The sequence below is a fragment of the Fistularia commersonii genome, chromosome 21 (genome assembly GCF_037954325.1).
Source record: "Fistularia commersonii isolate RoL2024-O1a breed Wild chromosome 21, RoL_Fcom_v1.0, whole genome shotgun sequence".
Taxonomy (NCBI): domain Eukaryota; kingdom Metazoa; phylum Chordata; class Actinopteri; order Syngnathiformes; family Fistulariidae; genus Fistularia; species Fistularia commersonii.
In genome coordinates, this window is record NC_141304.1 from 5,330,753 (window position 1) to 5,350,688 (window position 19,936).

The window sequence follows — 19,936 nt, forward strand, 5'->3', positions numbered from 1 at the left end:
AAAACCCCCACAAAATGTCAACTTTACGATATGAGACTTAAATTTTACAACTACACAGCTTGAAATGACGTATAAGCTGTGTACTTCAGGCTAGAGGTTTGACGAGATACACTGCCGACCAGTTCCGGGTAAAAGGTGTCGGATGACCTAAGCCCGTTGGCCCGAGGTAAACAACATTATTGAGCGCCGCGGCTATCGTCTGCCGATGGCCTACCAAACAACGACTTACAATGGCAGGGAAAGCGGAGGACCTTCAGCATTTATGACTGTGATCCAACTGAAATATTAAATTGCCACAGTAAGTTCAAAAGTTTTACAATAATCGAGTTATCCGTTTAGCTAGCTAGGGTGTGAGCCAATTTAGCAATTAACGGGAGCTAGGTAGCTAACCAGCTAGGCATTAACTTCCTTTTTCTAAACCGTTACTGCGCAGTTCGATAGTTGTATTTCAACCGTTTCGACCTAACTTTTTCACTTTGAAATAGCTGTCGTCATGTAGGTAAATACAAAACACTGGACTCCTTTATGGGAATGTTGATTTATATATATACATCGGCCACACGGTGCGTTGAGCGGCCTGACAGCGACACCAAACTGTCAAATGAATTCGCATGGGCTTGACGCTCGAATGACAAAAATGGTTTAACTGCGATTTCGACAGCGCTTCTAAGTGAAATTATCCGTAAAGTGAACACACTCCACCCCCACGTAGAGCATTAACCAATTTGCTAGACTCCAAATTTTTACATTCCCTTCAGTGATAATGTTATGTGGCACGCGTGGTTGGTAATAGCTGGTCGAAGCGTCACATAGTTGACACTTAAGAAGAGGCAACACCGACGGTAAGTTTACACATCGCGGACACACGACTCGACCCGGGGACTACAGCTGTGTTTTGTAAACACTGGATTTAACAGTAAAACTCCTGACTGTCCGAACTGGGAGCTTTGTACCTAGCCACACTGAAATGAAATCAAAACAAACAGTGTATCCTTAGAAAAGTAGTAGCAAATGGTAGTCCTATTGGCGTTTGCGAAGAAATTAGTGACTTTTAGTGAATTTTTGGTGTCATCTATAGTTATGAGAAAGAAATTGCTGTTTAACCAAGTAACTATAATTGTCAAAATTTCTTGTGAGATTTCTAAGAGGCCATGAAATGGAAATTGAAACTTGAATGGGAGTTCACTGGGGGTAGATTATTTGTGGAACTTCCATAGTATCAAATATTAGTTTTCAAATGTGATTCAACACCAGTTTGATATTTTTGTAGTTGACACAGACTTTACTGAGCAAAAAAAAGTTAACCATTCAACAACCAGAGATGTCGTTATCTGTGATTTTTTAAAATGATTATTTGATGAGATATTTGTTCCTTAGTGAAGTGGTTAAAAAGGTATGTTTTCCAAACCTCAAGAGAAACACTTTTTTCCATTCTGGCAGTGCAACTGATACATGTCACAATTACTAGTATAGAGGACTAAAGGAGGACAATGTAAAGAACTTAAAATTCTAACATTTTGATGACTAATTTCTTTAAATATTTAAATGATGATGAGTATAGATGAGTCATGTCTTCAGTGGTTGACAAATGATCTCAATATTTGATATTGCTCCTCTAAGTTAAACAGGGTGGGAGGTATATAATCCATGTTTTGATAGAGCGGAGGCTACTTCTTTAACCTGTAAGGTTGTTTGTGAAGTACATGTCATTTGACTTCTGACATATTGTTTTATGGCCAGTGAGTGGTCTGAACAAGAGAAGAAATAGCAAGTTTGTATATACTGAGCTCCAAGTGATTAAATAACCCAGGATTTTCAGATTATGTTAAGTTCAATATAATGGTGTGAAGGCATTTTTGCAGTGGTGTAATCTGGAATGATTTTGCATGCCCGATGAGGTGATACTAGTCGAACTGGGGCAGTATACTCCCTCAAAGCAAATCACCTGTGGATCCCCTTAAAACTCAACACAATTTATTTGTCAAAGTTCCCGCAAGAAAGTATGTGACCACCTGCAGAATGATTGCTGACAAGCGACAGTTATTCTCAGTCAGAAATATATATCAGTTGTCACATTTTATCAGGTGAGAATTTACCAAGTAAGGAAAGAAAAAAAAAAATCAACTTCAAAATGTCCATTACAATATTCATTGCTAAAAAAACAAACATGATACAACAGCATAGATTGTTTTGCATTTTTAGCTTGTGTGTAAAAGCTCCCTATAGTATCCGATGTTTTTTGTCTGACAACAACTGATAACTACCCTTATAAAATATGTCCTATTTCTTTTAACGTATACTCTGCTCTTTGCCGTTTCTATAGCTCCATCCTTGTGTTACCCTCCTCAGCCATGTCTTCACGTGTGTTGCTGCGACAGCAGCTGATGCGAGAACAAGCTCAGGAGCAGGAGAGACGTGAGGCCCAGCAGCAGGCCTCAGTCTCTCAGCTCCGGGCCTCTGACTCCACTCCTGCCATTTCTGTCACACTGCCCCCCAATGCTGCTCGCCCCCCTCCAGCACAAGTGCCTGTGGAGATATTAAAAGTAAGAGAATGTTTTTTCTTATTTTTTGTGTGCAGTTTCATGTCCTGTTTTTAGGATTCAGTGCTTTGCGAGAGCCGAAGCTCAAAACCACTGTTGTCCTAATCAGGTGCAGACCCACTTGGAGAACCCCACCAAGTATCACATCCAGCAGGCACAGAGACAGCAAGTGAAGCAGTACCTCTCCACCACGCTGGGTAACAAGGCAGTTACTCAGACTTTGGGCGTGTCTCCTGTGCCACAGTGTAGTTCTGCCCCTGAAGTTGCTCCATCCGCAAGCAGTGCCCCCAACAGTCCTATGGCCCTCCTTAACATCGGTTCCAACAAAGAGGAAGTATGAAAGATTCCTGGTTCTTTGCAGCAATATAAGTTTTTGTGTGTGGGTTTAGTTTGCTGACACAGCTGATTACACAACCCTGCCAATGGCTGTGTTTGTTAACTTACAGTACATTTTTTGGAGAAGTTGAAAGTCTAGCCCTCTGCTCACTTCTTACCTAATTACTTTGTGTTTGTTCTGCAGTGATGTGCCCAAAGGTCCCACTGTGATGATGCATGCCTTTTGTCATCGTAGTCTTGTTGGCCTGGTGTCACATTATGATGTTAAATACTTCACCAGCTTTTTAACCGCGCTGGTGCTTCTCTTGCACGTGAATGTCTTTGGAACTGTTAAATCACTTTGCACGCTGAAGCCATTCAGCGTTTACTCACTGACAGCTAATTCACCACACATATGGCTTCACTTTTTTAAAACAGGTGTTTTCTCTTACCCACTTGATCTAGATTGACGATGTGATTGAGGACATCATTAGTCTTGAATCCAGTTTTAATGATGACATAATTACATTGATTGACTCAGGTCTTCAGCTGCCAAACACGGTAAGAATGTAAATCAATGAATATTTCCGTTTTTATGTTAATGAGCTTTCATCATTCATTTTACATTTATGCGTTCAGTGTTTTTTTTTTTTTTTTTTTCAAAACCTGTAGAGGACTGTCTCTTTTATGTGTGAAATTGTGAATAAGGAAAAACTGTAGGAGTAAATATATAGTTTTGGCACTCACTTAACATTTGTCACAAAAGTGCTGCCTGGGCGGGGAAAGTTTTGAGGACTCAAGTTAGGAGGAAGTGAGACCGGGAGTCTTGTGCTCATAAGGAATAGATCTTAAAGCTAGAAGGGCTTTCACATTTCACATTCTTGAAAAGGACTTACCAAGTGTTTGCAAGACAACAAAAAATGAGAATTATGGTGATGCTGTTTGAAGAAAGCAAAAAGAAACACAGTGAGGTAATTATAGTTTGGGATTCTTGAGATAATCCTGTTTCATTTTCAGATTTAATATGTACAAATGTCTTTAGTTTACATGCATGGTACTCATCCGTAAACTAAAAATAGATTTTAGGTCTGTGTTGTTAGTTATCGGTCAAAAAGGTCATTTTTGATGCCCTCATTTACTTTGTCCTGTAATATTTCTTTTGTTTTTGTTTCATTACATGTGGAACTGGTTACTACACATTCAATTACTCTAAAAGCTTAAAATTAAGAGCTGAAAAGATGTATTTCATATATTTCTTTCCTTAATTTTCTTTAAAAGCTCCCAGGGAATCTGTTGGATGTATATCATAGTCCTGGAATGGCAGCACCCACTCTCACTGTCAGCAACTCCTGCCCTGCTGATCTTCCAAAAATTAAAAGGGAAATTACTGGTAAAGAAATCCTTGCTATTTATTTTCATATATTGTAGACTGGCTTAACTACATTCATAGCCAATTGTAAAGTTCTGAAATATTTTTGGCACCATAATGAGAAACACAATAATTGTGTGTCACTTTCAGATGCAGATGCCAGAGCCCTGATGAAGGAACGCCAGAAGAAAGATAACCATAACCTCAGTAAGTACAGCCTTATGTAAACCATTTATTGCGCTTATGTTGAATCTGCCTACAGTAACATCAGCACACATTCTTGTATCAATGATAACAAACTTTACATTTCAAAACCCAGACAATGTTTTTACTATGTGATCATTTACAGTTGAGAGAAGGCGGAGATTCAATATCAACGACCGTATAAAAGAACTTGGTGCTCTGATTCCTAAGTCGAGCGACCCGTAAGTTACTTTTCTTTAACCAAAAGTACGAGTTTCAAGGTATCTTCACAACAAGTCCTTTTAACAAAAAATGTTCTGTTTCTGTATCCCTTTGCAACCATACGTGATGCTTTTGTGATACTTGGTCATCTTGTCCAATGACAGTGAGATGCGTTGGAATAAAGGTACCATCCTGAAAGCCTCTGTGGACTACATCCGTAAATTACAGAAGGAGCAGCAGAGAGCAAAAGACATTGAGCTGCGGCAGAAGAAGCTGGAGCAAGCCAACCACAGTTTGATGTTACGCATCCAGGTTAGTGTTTGACGGATAGTTTGGTTCGAAGAGAGTGAATCAATTTCAAATTTGCCCCCAGAATGTGATGTGTCTGTGAGTGTGGAGTCTTGACTTTGTGTTCCCTTCTTACAAGTGAGTTTGTTTTTGGCACAGTTATCCAATTAATTTCCCATTTCTCTCACTTTGTGCGTGTGCCTGCGTGTGTTAACAAATGGATACTTGTGGCTTATAGACAAGATCATTTTTTTTATTTTATTTTTTCAAATTTAGTGAGTGTGGCATATATTCAGGTGTGTTCTATGGTCCGAAAATGATGGGAAACTATTTCTTCATAATTCATTGAACTAAAAGTCTGAAAATTGTGGTCTTTTTTAATATTTCCATATCTGTCAGCCCTTGGTCAAGGTTAAAATTTAGGTTTTAATTTTAATTTTTGTTTGTGGTTGGTGTTGCTTTTCTGTGCTGTGATGATCCAGAAGCTTATGTTTCTTGAAAAGTGACAACATTGTTGATCAAGAATAGCAATTGTCATTCTTTTCCAGGAATTGGAGATGCAGGCACGAGTTCATGGCCTCTCCCACGGCTTGAACTCTGACCCCTCACTGCTCCAGCAGCAGCAGCAGCAGCAGGTCCATCAAGGCAGTCAGTCCCTATGCCCCGGTCCAGAACCAGTTCCTTCCCATAACCTCCTCAGTCTTGGAGCGGCAGCCATCGGACAGCCTCTACCTACTTCTTTCCTGTCCCCACCCTCCTCAGACTCACCTGCAGGGGTCACTATTAGCAGCCCTTTGGACCTCGGTGGTTTGAGCTTTGCAGAGCTTGACGACACCTCAGCCGCAGCTCTCTACCCTGAGGTGGGCTTGGGAGACATTCTTATGGACGACAGGTGTGCCCTGTCTCCAGAGACAGCGGGCAAGCCCCTGTTTTCTCCTTTGTCACCAGGTGCCTCTAAAACCAGCAGTCGCAGGAGCAGCCTCGATATGGACGAGGACTTATGATAAGAGACAAGCATTTCTTTGCAAGTGAAAGAGTTTAGTTGAACTTTAATCAAAAGTAGCTAACATTAAAATATAAACTAACAAACAACAGGACAGTCAAGTTTTTTTGTTTATTTTGCCATACAGACCTAAATGTTCCTGTTTGTGGTTGGATGAAATACTATCCGGGTCTATAAATGCAATCTTATTAAAATGGAATATTGTAAAATAGGGACTTAACTTAAGAAATTCATAAATTCTGAAATAGTTTTTAAGACTTTAGAGTGATATAAATTTTGCTTGAATTTATGTGTTTATTCATTAAGGGGAAAAGCTGTGATTTTTTTTTTTTTTTTTTTTTTTTCATGAATTTGATATTGGCATAACAAACTGATAAAGCAATGATAAGTTTTATTTTATTATGTCCAGATGACTGGACTCAGGGTTTGCTAATAGTGTTCTCATTCTTGTTGGCTTTTTTCACCAGCAGTTAGAGAAGGGATCTTTGTAAAGTTAATTGGCACATTGTGAAATACTTTTTACGTATTGTAAATAAGACTATTTTTATTTCAAGCAATTTTATTGCACCTTATTTCATTACAGCCTATGCATCTTATTAAAGTTTTTTTTTTTGTATAATCACCATTACACACGTTTGAAGGCATGTATTTCAATAACATCACTTGCTGCTGCAGCTAGTTAGCCAAAGCAGGACTTTTGGAGTGGCAACAAATTGCAAATCATAACTTTTTAAAAGTTTTATTTTCAAATATATTCAGAGTAACTGGGAAATGCAGATCAATATGATCCTTTTACAGTAGTACTGTAGCTCATCAACTATTTTTTTATACTGTAATAGGCTTGGCAAGTAGTTTTTTTCTGGACTGTTGCCTGTGTTTGTCATTGTTTGTCTCCATTAACCTTTGTGATCACTGAGTGGTTTTCCCAGTTAGCTTTGTGTTTTCCTGAGTGAAGAGGGGCAATCCAAATTGTTACATTTACTAACACATCAACTCTCATGTTATGAATTCTGAGGCCTTTGGCCTTTTAAACAACCACTATCCTCAGCTCTTAAATGGTATGGTATGACTGTTTGTTTTGTGAAATGTATATTACAAATATTAATCGCCACAAACTCCAGAGGGGCATTTTAGGTTGTCAGGTACTGAATGCAACTTTAAGTAAAATTAATGAATGTGTGTTTTTAAGATTATCTGCATATTTGTGTTGTTTGCTTGTTGTTTATTCATGCTGATTCCCTGTATTTAATATTTTGTTTTCTTCATCGTAGTTCTCAAAGTTGATTGCAACTATTTGAGAGCTGCGGCAACATAACATTATTTGAGTACATTTTGGATTGTTATAAGCATTTAATTGGGTTGGGTTATACAGAGACAAATATCAAACAATGTGATATTGTGAAATAGGTTTTAAAATATAGAACATTTTGATACATTATTTTACATCAAGGCATAGTATAGTGTCAGGTAAAAAGACTGGTTTTGTTTTTGAGCGTTCTACACTAATTTAGTATTTGTAAATAATTATTTTTCAATCACTTAATTGACTTGTTTGTAAAATCATGGAACATCTAGTCACCTCTAATAACTTATAAATATTTCCAAAAGAAAATTCTTCAGAATGCACTCACAAAATAATAGAATAGGAAAGAATTGCGTGAAAAGAATAATCATGAAAGTTAGTCATGAAATCATTGAAATTACTAAGAAACATATTGGTCAGTGACAAATGACCCAGAAATACTTGAAAAACTACATTACAAATAATCAAAAAATGACTGAAAAAAACAGATATTAGTGAAGTTGTGAAAAATGGCCTGGAAAGCTTCAGAAAGTGAATGAGTTGTGACGTACCAGATTTAAGGTTGGGAAAGATACTAAAGTGTTCTCACTATGCACACTCTGTTCCTTGTGTTGCATATCCTAAACGTGACTTTTATGCCTATGCAGATATCGTGCTATATGTGGACATTAAAGATCTGGCCTCTGAATATTGTAATTTTTATTTTTCCGTATCACCAAGCCCTTTGTTTAATCGTCTTTGCTAGACACAAGTTCTCTACTTGAAGCTCAGGTCATCTCCAGTCAGTAATCAGTGTAATGTTTTCTTATTCCCATGAGGTTACGTTACGAAAAGTGTTTTTGTTTTTTTTCTTTACACATATTATCTTACATGCTCTCCAACTTTTCTGTGACTTACCACAGGCAGGGATTGCACTGGTTAAAGCAGTTCACTGATCCTCCTAGTGGCCAAAGCATGTTGTGCTGTAATAAAAATGTATCCTTTATTAATGCCCATGGGGAAATTCATTCTCTGCAATTTATCCATCGTGGATGAACCATGAGCAGTATGCTGCCAATTGCTCTACCTACTTTGCCACACCACCCCTGTCAGTAGTTATTATATAAATCTAGCTAGAAATGAAATAATGTGTGATTTTACAGAGAATCAGGTTTTTATTATTTCTAGAGATAATTGTGAACAACAAACAGCAAAGTTGTAATTGAAACTTTACATCTAACTCCACAAGTAACATTGTCATTGTGCCCCCATCAGTTGGCTTTCGAAAGATTCAATCCATCTTCCCCAGACGTTCTTGTGTGAAAATGAATTAGTGATAAAGCATCTGAGAGATTTCCATGGCGAGGTCTAGACACTGTAACAGGGGGCCCAAATCACTACAGTGGTATTCGCACAGGAAGCAGCAGATACTTGCACATCTGCAGAGATCAACGAGGATCGAAGCACAGATATCTGGAAGGACAGAGCAAGAAGAGAGGAAGATGCTGCAGTTGGAGTAAGAAAGCCTTAAGAAAAACAAGTTATTTGTTAAAGGCCGTTTAAAGGCCCTGCCATCTACATCCAGTGGTTTAGTGATAGTGGCGGTTTGGGAGTTCTTTTGACTGATGGGTGTGATTGACTGACTCATTTCAGGCACTCCGAAGGCCTTTGTGGATGATGGAAATAAGGCATACAGAGGCTGTTTTTTCTCTACAGAACAAGAGCCGCTGATGGACACCACTTGGTCCGCTCTATCTTTTCACCCATGTTGCATGTTAAAATCAGTTTGAGTCTCTGCTTTAGATAAGTATATGAAGAAGCAACACATTTGTGAAAATTCCCTTCTGAGGAAATGGCGATGCAGTTGAATTTGGGTTAATATGGGATTAGATTCACGGTAAAGCCTGCAGAATACCAAGATATATTGAAACTGGGATTAACTGATCATTCATTCATTCATTCATTTATTCATGGTCTGTACAGTTAATCCTGCAGTTGACAGGGAGGGGTGAGGGCTGTCAAACTTACAATTTACCAGCTGCATGTTTTATGTTTTTGAACTATTCACACAGACGCTGCACCATACCTCTGCTGTTCTTTGCTTTTTATCATTTATTTATGTTCTTGATGTTATGCCATTTTGTCTTCATCACATTCATAGTGTTATAGTTGCATTACCAACAAGTCTCCTTCCTACAGTAACTAATAAAGGTAAAGAAATTAACCCAGATGTATGAAGGAATAACCCGGAACTTGAAAGTAGCCCCCACTTTAATTGGCCTAGGGTAGACACTATTCATTTTATTATGAATTTGACATATCATCAATGTTCTTGCTTTAATATGCAGCCAAAATTCTTTGGGGTTGAAATTAATAATTTTAGTAAAACTGTAACACACCACTTACCTTTCTGACAGTCATTAAGGCTGCCATGTTTGACAGTCATTTCTGAAGATGCACATTGTGAGTACTGAATCTCAGCTTTGTCTTAATCCATGTTTAATTCAAATCTGTAAGTTCATGTGGGTATCCATCCTATAATTCAATTTGATCGCTCATCTCTCAGGAAATAAAATGGTAATCAATCAACCAATCCTGAAGATAAAAAAACACTGATAAGATTAGTTGAAGTACAACTAATTTATTTTCTTTTATATTCTACCCAGTCTTTTTCTTCTCCTTTCGGCTTTTCCCTTCAGGGGTCGCCACAGCGAATCAACCTTCTCCATCTAAGCCTATTTTCTGTATCCTCCTTTCTCACACCAACTACCTTCATATCCTCTCTCATTACATCCATAAATATTTTCTTTTGTCTTCCTCGAGACCTCCTGCCTGGCAACTCCAACACTTGACCGAACCCTCTCAGTTTGGCTTCTTTCACTTTCTTTCCAAAACATCTAACATGTACTGTTTCTCTGATAGACTCATTCCTGAGCCTATCCATCCTGGTCACTCCCAAAGAGAACCTCAACATCTTCATCTCTCTGTCAATACATTTCCCTCTCTATCTTTAATCACCCAAACCTGTTGTACATCCTTTCCATCTTTATCTCTCTGTTTCGCCACCCTGTATGGATCATTCTCTCCCTCCTTACTGTCAAACCGAGCATACAGGTAACCGTATGCCCTTCGTTTTGCCTTTGCTACCTCTATCTTTACCTTATGTTGTATCTCCCTGTACTCCTGTCTGTTCTCTTCTGTCCTCTCAGTATCCCACTTCTTCTTTGCTAACCGCTTTCTCCATACTCCTGCAGTTCCTCATTCCACCACCAAGTCTCCTTATCTACTTTCCTTCCAGATGACACACCGAGTACTCTCCTACCTGTCTCCCTGGTAACACTAGCTGTTGTTGTCCGATCATCTGGAAGCTCACCCTGACCACCCAGAGCCTTTCTGAACTCCTCCCTGAAAACCATACAACACTCCTCCCTTTCCAGCTTCAACCACTTTGTCCTCTGCTCTGCCTTTGTCCCCTTGATCTTCCTTGTCACCAGTCATCCTACAAACCACCATCCTATGCTGTCTGGCTACACTCTCACCTGCAACTACTTTGCAGTCACTGATCTCTTTCAGGTTACATCATCTATACAAGATGTAGTCTACCTGTGTGCGCCTACCTTTACCCTTATAAGTTACCCTATGTTCCGGTGTTTTCTGGGAAAAAGTGTTCACTACAGCCATTTCCATCCTTTTTGCAAAATCTACCACCATCTGTCCCCATGTGTTCCTATCCTGTATACCAAATCTGCCCATCACTTCTTCATCCTGTCTATTGCCTGCACCACCATGCCCATTGAAGTCTGAAGTTCTTCAGCCCACAGTAGCCCAATTTCCATCAGTACCCTGTAGGTCATCAGTACCAATGGCGGTCGTTGTTAACCCGGTCCGATCTGGTATGGTATAGTTTTGGTTGACTCGCATGTTGGGTTTTGGCAAAAGTTTTACGCCGGATGCCCTTCCTGACGCAACCCTCTGCATTTATCCGGGCTTGGGACCGGCACAGGGAGGCACCGCTCCGTGCCCCCCCAAGGCAGGCTTGGAGAGACATAGGCCAGTGCCGCCCTGTGGCTGCATTATTTTATATTTTAACCATTAATGTGTAATATTCATCCTAATTGTGTCCTAATGTAAATAAAAAAACAACATTCTGTGCAGACACCAAAGCTCTGGAGTTCCAGCTGTATCTGGGGTTCCAGAGCTGTTAGTGATAAGTGGCGATCCTTGAAAAAGCAGCGAGGTTAATCTATTATTAATTTCCATGTTGGAAACATTGATAATATAGGAAAAAGCATTGAGGTTTGTTTTTTTTTATTAGCGGGTGAAAACATATTCAGTCAAAATTTTGGCAGTAATGTGTCCAGACATTATAGAGGATAAAACAACAGTGTCAAAAACATTCCTAGTCAGGAAACTTACCCAATCACATGAATAAAATTAAGTGAAACAATGTGCATCGATGTGCATCATACATCGTATAAACTCAGGCAACTAGAAGTATGCGCACACTTTTATTAGATGTTAAAAGTACTCAATTTCTTTGCTTATTTTCAAAGAAGGCGATAATATGGTTTACAAACTAGACGGTGCCCTCACAATGACCTGTCAGTGGTCAGCAATGGAGAAGCAGCTGCATCACTCATGATCTACGTCCTCTCTCTGCACGCATCCTCAGTGTGTGTGTGTGTGTGTGTGTGTGTGTGTGTGTGCGTGCATGAGAGAGAGCATGCATCAAAAACCTGTATTTAATCCTGAAAATTCAGGCAGTTATCTAAGAAATTTGTGCCCTGCCTCTGACTTGACTACATTTCTAATTGATGCAATTGGAGTAATTGATCATTTTTTTTCACCCAGAAAAACCATATGACAGGGTGCCAAGAGAGGAACTCTGGTATCGTATGAGTAAGTCTGGAGTGGCAGAGAAGTAGGTTCCACTGGTGCAGGACATGTATGCTTGCCGTGCAAAAGTGTTGCTGTAGGTGTAACAGTGAAGAGAAAAGAGGTAGAGGTAAGAGATAAATAAATGGGTCAGAGCAGGTTGGAATGGGTGGAGAAAAGGGCCAGAGGTACTATGGGATAGAAGACTATCAGCCAGAATGAAAGGACAGGTGTACAAGACAGTGATGAGACCAGCAATGCTGTATGGTCTAGAAAGAGAGACATTGACGAAAAGACAGGAGGCAGAGCTGGAGGTCGCAGAGATAAAGATGTTGAGGTTCTCTTTGGGAAGACGAGGATGGGTAGGATCAAGAATGAGTCCATTAGAGGGACAGCACATGTTCAACGTTTTGAGAGAAGGTCAGAGAAACCACACTGAGATGGTTCGGTCATGTACAGAGGAGGGATTGTGAATATATTGGTAGCGAATGCTGGAATTGAAACTGCCAGGCAGGAGGTCTAGAGGAAGACCAAAGGGAAGATGTATGGATGTCGTGAGAGAGGGTATGAAGGTAGTTGGTGTGAGAGAGGAGGATACAGAGAATAGGGTTAGATGGAGAAGGTTGATTCCCTTTAGGAAAAAAAGCTGAAAGGAAAAGAAGAAGGTGTAATTGATGATTTAAGATTTTCATTAGTCTTTTCTAGGTGACAGGACATGTGTCTCAGCAGCTATTTGGAGGTTTAAAACAGCTATTGCAAGAAAATTCCAGCAGATGTCAATAGTGAATCTTTCAAATTGGTCATTCTTCGCGAAGAAGAAAACTAACCAATGGCAATTTTCCCCTTGCTTGCGACATTACCTTCGTAGGAGAGTCCGTATACAGTTAGCCCGGCGGCTAATAGGTCCATGGCTTATATATTATTCGTTGTTTTTTACTGTTTGTGAAACCACCAAGAACAAGTTTTGCTGAAGATGGTAAGTATAAAATGATTTTGTCATTACGTCAAACCCAGAATTAGGTAAAAAGGGGTTTCTAAGTGGATGATAAAGGCACGGCCTAAATCACATTTGTCCGAATTGACTGAACTTAATTTCGCGCAAAACAGTTTTCATCATCTAGACTCTTATCGAATTGAACCTTTTAAGCCATGTAATTTCAATAGTGATACTGCTTTTGAATACATTTATAGTCAATCTAGTTTACGATTTGACCATCGTTTCTAGGGTTTGAATTGTCTGAGAAGCTAACATTACAGCAGCGGCTTAGTATGTAAACAAAGTACTGTAGTTCACGTCTACAAACTGTTATTTGAGTTTTCTTGACTGCCTAGTACCTTGATGGCTAACTAGCCTAAATTAACACATTGACGGTAAGAGTAACACTAAAAGTTTGTACTGGACTAATTACGTGTAGAGCTAACACGTTTGTGTTGTTTTTCTGAGCTTGATTTTTCCTTTTCATACTATTGAGCATGTTGTTGTTTTTTTTGACATGTAAGAGTGTTGCTAAAACTGTGGAGGAAGTTAAAGGATGGGGGATTCAGCACATGAACAACAAAATGTGACTTACTGCGTAATAGATCACCTGCATAACACAATGAACTATAGTTTCATTTGAGTCTAAAGAGTTTTTCAGCTCAGGGTGTTATTCTAAGTGTTTGTGCTGTATGTGCCCTTAACCCTGATCTCAGGACAGTGAACTGTCAGATGTGGACCCTTTACCGGGGCCTGAGACCAGCAGCATGGATGGGGAGAATGCACCGCTGTACTGTATCTGTAGAAAACCAGATATCAACTGTTTTATGATGTAAGATCACACTCTGTCTTTCTTTCTTTCTTTCTTTTTTTTTTTGATTAATTCGTTTTCTGCCTATTGATGCACTTTTATGAGCCTCTGTGTTTGCTAACCACAGTGGGTGTGATAACTGCAACGAATGGTTTCATGGCAACTGCATCAGCATCACGGAGAAGATGGCAAAGGCAATACGAGAATGGTACTGCATGAGATGCAGAGGTGATGATATGTTTGTTATTGTTAGCATTAACACCAAGTGTCAACGCATCCAACAGATCCTCAAGTTATTCTTTATTTTCCCTTTCCAACAGATAAAGACCCCACGTTGGAAATAAAATATAGAAAAGAAAAGAAATACCGTGAGAGAGACCCTGACTCTGACAGAGGAGAAAGACAGTACAGCACCCCAAGCACTCCTGATTACAAGAGTGAAAGAAGGCGCGGATCCAAAGTGAGTATTTTAAATTGAAAGGCATCTAATAGTAGTATCCAGAAAAAAGGAAACTTTCACAAAAAAACCAATAAATGGTGACAACAAATGTTCTTTGCTGACAAAATTTAAGCTTCATATTTGCAAGCAATAATACTTTTTATGGTTGTAGTTTTAATTATACAATAATAATTAAACATACAATCTCCTTTTATTTTATATATAACCCAACATTTAAGACATGTTTTCTCAAACAAAACCATTTACCCTCTACTGAAGTTCTGCTCTTATAAAAATTTTTGGCTTGGGCTGACAAAACTTAAATAGAACGGAAACTTCCAATAAGATCCTATAATTATTTAATTCTGGAGTACTGATGCTTAAATTATCATCAGCATTTTTTTTGAAATGCCTGTCACAAATATTGTTGAATGTCATCTTATTTCAATGCCCTTAACTGTCCTTTATTTAAAAGGTGAAGCGTTCGGTCCGCATGTGTGGGGAATGTGAGCCATGCAGGAGGACTGAGGACTGTGCCCAGTGTGATTTCTGCAAGGACATGAAGAAGTTCGGTGGCCCCAACAAAATCAGGCAGAAGTGCAGGTTTCGGCAATGTGAAGTTCGAGCGAGGGTAAGTGACATGATCATCATCTTGTTTTATATGTGATCTTGTCTAAATATGTTGTAGTATAGTGAATTTTGGATTGAACGATATCCTGGGGTGTTTTAAATTTAATTAACTCCTTGGGCAGTTTGACTTTTGTACTGCAGCGATGCAAGTGAATTTTTCTCATAATTTTACACACTAATTTTACTAACATATTTTTAACTCTAACATAATCTTTGTTTTTTGTAACAAAGTTGTTTTATCATGCCTACTTTAACCCCCTACCTTTTCTAGAAAACACTTAAGACACTTAACACAAAACAGAAACAGGCAAAGTGCGGAAAAGAGAGTAAAAACATTTGTACAAAATTTGACTCTAGATATTCAAGAAGCAGCAGAATAATTTGATATTTTGACTGACTTCATTAGCTTGATATTGCAGCAAAATTCAATTGGTAAGTAGCAACAGCAGGATGGCAAAATTCTGTTGAAATGTAGCATCAGAAATAGGATGATAAAAAGAACAGGAGCATAAAATAATACAAGAAAACTCAAATTGATTTAATAAAAGCACTCCTTCATTTGCTTCCATTGTAATATATTAAGAATATACAGTGTCTAGTAAAGAAACCAGATTCTGAGGGAGCTTGGATTTTTGTCATACCTGCATCCCATATTCTCTGTGATCTCCCAAAGTGACTTGGTGAAAGGTGAATACAAGTTTTTACAAGTGAAATTGTTCAAGACTTCACCACCACTGAACTGTTTGTGAAGGATCTTAGTGCTTACAACATTCATTAGAATTATTTCAGAGTCAAAACTTCATTCTTGGTTCTGTTTTCACAAATGTCAAATGTCATTTGTGTGCTCCTTTGAGACCATTAGTGCTGTCTGAACTTTGAGACCATTAGCAGACCATTATCCTGTATAAATAACTGTGGAAATTAAAAACGGTTGCCTCTTGCTTTTTTCAGAAAATGCTGCGTGTGAAAGAAGAGGAATTTTCCTTGCGAGAAAGGAGGGAGAATTCCTACCACAGACGGAGACACTACTCTGAGGACTACGACAGTGAGGCAGAACTCTACCAGCAGTACAGGGCAGCAGGACTTGATGACAATATGGTAACACCTAAATTGCCCCCTAGCTGTTTCAATTCTGCCACTTTTGTCCTTGTCAAGTCATTTATAGAAGCCACTGACATGTAAAGGTTTCATCAGGGAGTGTTTTGACTATATCTCCGCTATTCTTCTCTCACAGGCTTGGGCTAGTGATGACGATGATGATGAGCCGCCTTTCAGCCCTGTCATGCGAAAGAAAGCAGTGAAAGTGAAACACGTCAAGAGACGAGAGAAGAAGTTTGACAAGAAAGTAAGCCATATTCTTCAACATGAATTGCCGGTTTAACTGTCAGGTAGTTGTGAGTACTTGCAAGTTAATATCCGAAATACTGTGTTTAACAAAAAAAAAAAATGGTGCAGAAGGAGTCGCGGCGACACAAGCAAAAGCAGAAACATAAAGACAAAAGCAGACACACTGAGAGAGGGGATATCCGGGACCATGGAGGCCTCCATCAGTGCCTGGGCCCAAGCTGCGTTGAGGCAGCAAGACCCAACTCAAAATACTGTTCTGAGGAGTGTGGAATGAAGTTAGCTGCCAAGTAAGAACTCGCTCATAACACATACATACATGCACACACTTTGTGTCAACTCCACTATTGATACTACCAAGTTGAGCATGCATTCTATTTCACACATTTTTGCAAAAATGATATTTAAATGGATGTGTTTGTAGTTCACTAGACATCTGACATTAATAAATAGTGAAACATGTCATCATGTTCTTTTGGCTTCTACTGACACCACATTATTCACCTATTCAGGTAAACTCTGTCGCTCCATCCAGCGATACAATACTTACAGAAGCAAATATGCTCAAATACATTCTTGGTCCTCACAGTTGTATAGTTTTTTTTTTTTTTTTATCAAAACAAAGCGTGAACATTAGATCAGAAAAAAGGAAATTAAAAATTCCACAGTTATTTGACCTAAATTACCAAATTTTAGAAATGGCAAATACATATTTTTTGTGAAAAGAATAGATCACCTACTGTCTTTTTTGTTCATCTATGTTTCTGGATGTCACTGCTACTGTATGTAAACATTGATTAAAATGGCAAACCTTATTTAAGTGTCCTAATATGCATGGTTTGGTTTGTTTGTGTGCGTGTTTGTGTGACACAGCCGGATCTATGAGATTCTCCCTCAGCGTATCCAACAGTGGCAGCAGAGTCCCTGCATTGCTGAGGAACATGGTAAGAAGCAGCTGGAGCGCATACGGCGGGAACAACAGAATGCCCGGCTGCGTCTCACTGATATGGAGCGTCGCTTTCACGAGCTGGAGGGCATCATCGCCAAGGCCAAGCAGCAGGCGGTGCAGCATGATGAGGAAGTGAGTCAGCGTTGGCTCATTTGCTCTGTTGTCATTTTCCGTCGCTTGTGGGTCCCTATGACATCACACTCTGGTCCCCCTCCAGGTGAATGAAGGTGACGGTGAGGACACGGATCTCCAGATTTTCTGTGTGTCATGCAGCCATCCTGTCAACCCGAAGGTTGCGTTGAGACATATGGAGAGATGTTACGCAAAGGTAAGTAATACTCAAAACTCTGTCTTTTCATCTTTAACAAAACAAAATTTAAAAATAATTTCTCTAATTGATGGTTGTCTTTGCAGTATGAGAGCCAGACCTCCTTTGGTTCCATGTACCCAACGAGAATCGAAGGGTAAGAAAGGGAGGAAGTAATATATAGAGAGTGTGTTTCCTATGTTTTTTTGCTTTAATACATGCTTTTCCCACCACACAGGGCGACAAGACTGTTCTGTGATGTGTACAATCCCCAGAGCAAGACTTATTGCAAGAGACTCCAGGTTTTGTGTCCGGAGCATTCCAGAGATCCCAAGGTCAGTGAGAACTGCTTATACTTGTGTTTGTATGCCCAATTTGCATAAATTCACAATGGCTCAGCAAAACCACAAGCGGGAACGATAATAACGTCACAGAACAAATTTGCATTATTAACATCTTAAATTCTGGTCAGTCAAAAACTGGACAATTCAGCAATCATCATCCAAAACAAAAAAGGCCCCCTAAAACACAAGATAAATAAGTAGAAATTTGCAAAAAAAAAAAATTACTGTAATATTTTTTTAAGAGAGACCAAAATAGAAACATAAAGAAATAAGAAAAATCACAAAAATTTAGAGACAACAATTTCATAAATGTTGACATGTTATACTGAAACAAACCTACTTTGTGCTGGGAAGGGTAATCGGTTATTATTATTGTTGAATATCCACAACAGGCTTTTGGTGAATCCCCATATCTGTAGGTATGTTGGAGTTTGTCCAGAGAGTATTGTTGTCTCGTTCCAGATTCCCGTGGACGAGGTGTGTGGGTGTCCCCTTGTGAAGAATGTCTTTGAGCTGACGGGAGAATACTGTCGCGTGTCGAAAAGGAAATGCAACAAACATTACAACTGGGAAAAGCTTAGGAGGGCCGAAGTAGACTTGGAGCGAGTCAGGGTGGTAAGACAGAAGTGACTTATTTAGATTTTCTGTGTTTGTTTATTTTTACTAGTTCACTGATCACTTCAGTACATTCCCAACTCTTGACTATTATAAAAAAAGTGTATGAGACTATCAGGGCACAAATTTCGTGAATTTACATGGATCTAAATGTTAAAACTAAAAAAATTAGCAAGAAATTACATGACTAATGTTAAAAAATCAACAAACATTTACCATATCTTTAAAACTAAAACACCCAAAGGAACTTAAAAGTACTATGGAAAAAAGATCAGACATTTTTGCATTAATGTCAATATTTGAAATCAAAGCTAATAAATAATAAAATAGTCAATAAAATATCAAATCAGTGAGGCCGAACTAGATTCTAAATGTTTTAAATGCTACAGAAATATTTCTACATTTGTAGTCAAATTCTTCATTGCTACATTGGGAAGCATTGAATTCATACACATTGAATTCATACACATTTTCTGTATCAGTAGCCCTAACCTATGATTGTAGACTTGTCCTTTATGCAGCAGGTGTGCATAGAACACAATTTTGTTTACATAGGCATCATCTTTAATGTATCCGGATGTAGAACACAGTAAAGGGCAAGCAGGTAAGGTACAAGATGTTGATGTGAAGTACATATTTACAATAGTGAACAGGAGCAGTTATATTGCAGTGCAGCAGTTTTATGGCAGTGCGGTTAAATAGCAGCAGTGGGTCGGATGTACAAGTGAAAAACATCACAGCAGTGAAACATGGATTTTCAGGTCTATTAATAAAAGGGTATCTAACTGTACAATTCAAAAAAGTGCAGCTGAACAGGGAGTATGTGTACTTTGAAGGTAGTGGCAATTTTCATAAAGTCAAGAGCACTTTGGTCAGAGTATCACAGAAAAGCCCATATTTGGTGACTTGCTTTTGTCAAGGACAGGGAATTTATTTTAATACTCTTTCATTTGAACTGACTTCTGTTTGAATCAATTGCCCGCTGCTTATCAAAAAAAGAAAGTAACAGAGGATACTTCTCCTCTCCCTCCTCCTCCTCCTCACAGTGGTACAAGCTGGACGAACTCTTTGAACAGGAGCGTAATGTCAGGACTGCAATGACTAACAGAGCTGGTTTGCTCGCTCTGATGCTGCACCAAACCATTCAGCATGACCCCCTCACGACTGATCTCCGTACTAACAAGGATAGATAATCACTGTACATAAAATAAGGTGTGTTTTGGGGATTTAACTTCCAGGAAAATGTTTAAAAAAATTGGTAGATATGGTTTTCTATCTTAATAACTATGTTTAAAACTTTTTATGATAATTAATTTCTAGTGGTAAATGGATATATATTTTCCTGACTGTGGTATGTAAACTGCTGTTTTTGGTATTGACACAAATAAACTCCTAAAATCCACTTCAGAAAAAGTGTCTGTGATAATTTGTATATAATGTCGCA

At 38.8% G+C, this 19,936-nt stretch overlaps 2 protein-coding genes across 2 annotated transcripts; both read left to right on the forward strand.

Moving 5' to 3' along the window:
• Positions 1 to 140: 140 nt before the first annotated feature.
• tfe3b (transcription factor binding to IGHM enhancer 3b) lies at positions 141 to 7,911 on the forward strand. Its single transcript, XM_086168765.1, has 9 exons — positions 141 to 298; positions 2,324 to 2,543; positions 2,650 to 2,874; positions 3,321 to 3,416; positions 4,134 to 4,245; positions 4,375 to 4,431; positions 4,574 to 4,649; positions 4,794 to 4,941; positions 5,466 to 7,911. The coding sequence occupies exons 2-9, from the start codon at positions 2,352 to 2,354 to the stop codon at positions 5,919 to 5,921; spliced, it is 1,362 nt and encodes a 453-aa protein (XP_086024891.1). The 5' UTR covers positions 141 to 298; positions 2,324 to 2,351; the 3' UTR covers positions 5,922 to 7,911.
• A 5,016-nt stretch (positions 7,912 to 12,927) lies between these two features.
• Positions 12,928 to 19,891, forward strand: cxxc1b (CXXC finger protein 1b). Its single transcript, XM_086168768.1, has 14 exons — positions 12,928 to 13,053; positions 13,770 to 13,885; positions 13,992 to 14,092; positions 14,185 to 14,324; positions 14,779 to 14,934; positions 15,885 to 16,031; positions 16,168 to 16,278; positions 16,389 to 16,567; positions 17,151 to 17,358; positions 17,444 to 17,554; positions 17,641 to 17,690; positions 17,772 to 17,868; positions 18,340 to 18,492; positions 19,539 to 19,891. The coding sequence occupies exons 1-14, from the start codon at positions 13,051 to 13,053 to the stop codon at positions 19,683 to 19,685; spliced, it is 1,719 nt and encodes a 572-aa protein (XP_086024894.1). The 5' UTR covers positions 12,928 to 13,050; the 3' UTR covers positions 19,686 to 19,891.
• The last annotated feature ends 45 nt before the right edge of the window (positions 19,892 to 19,936 follow it).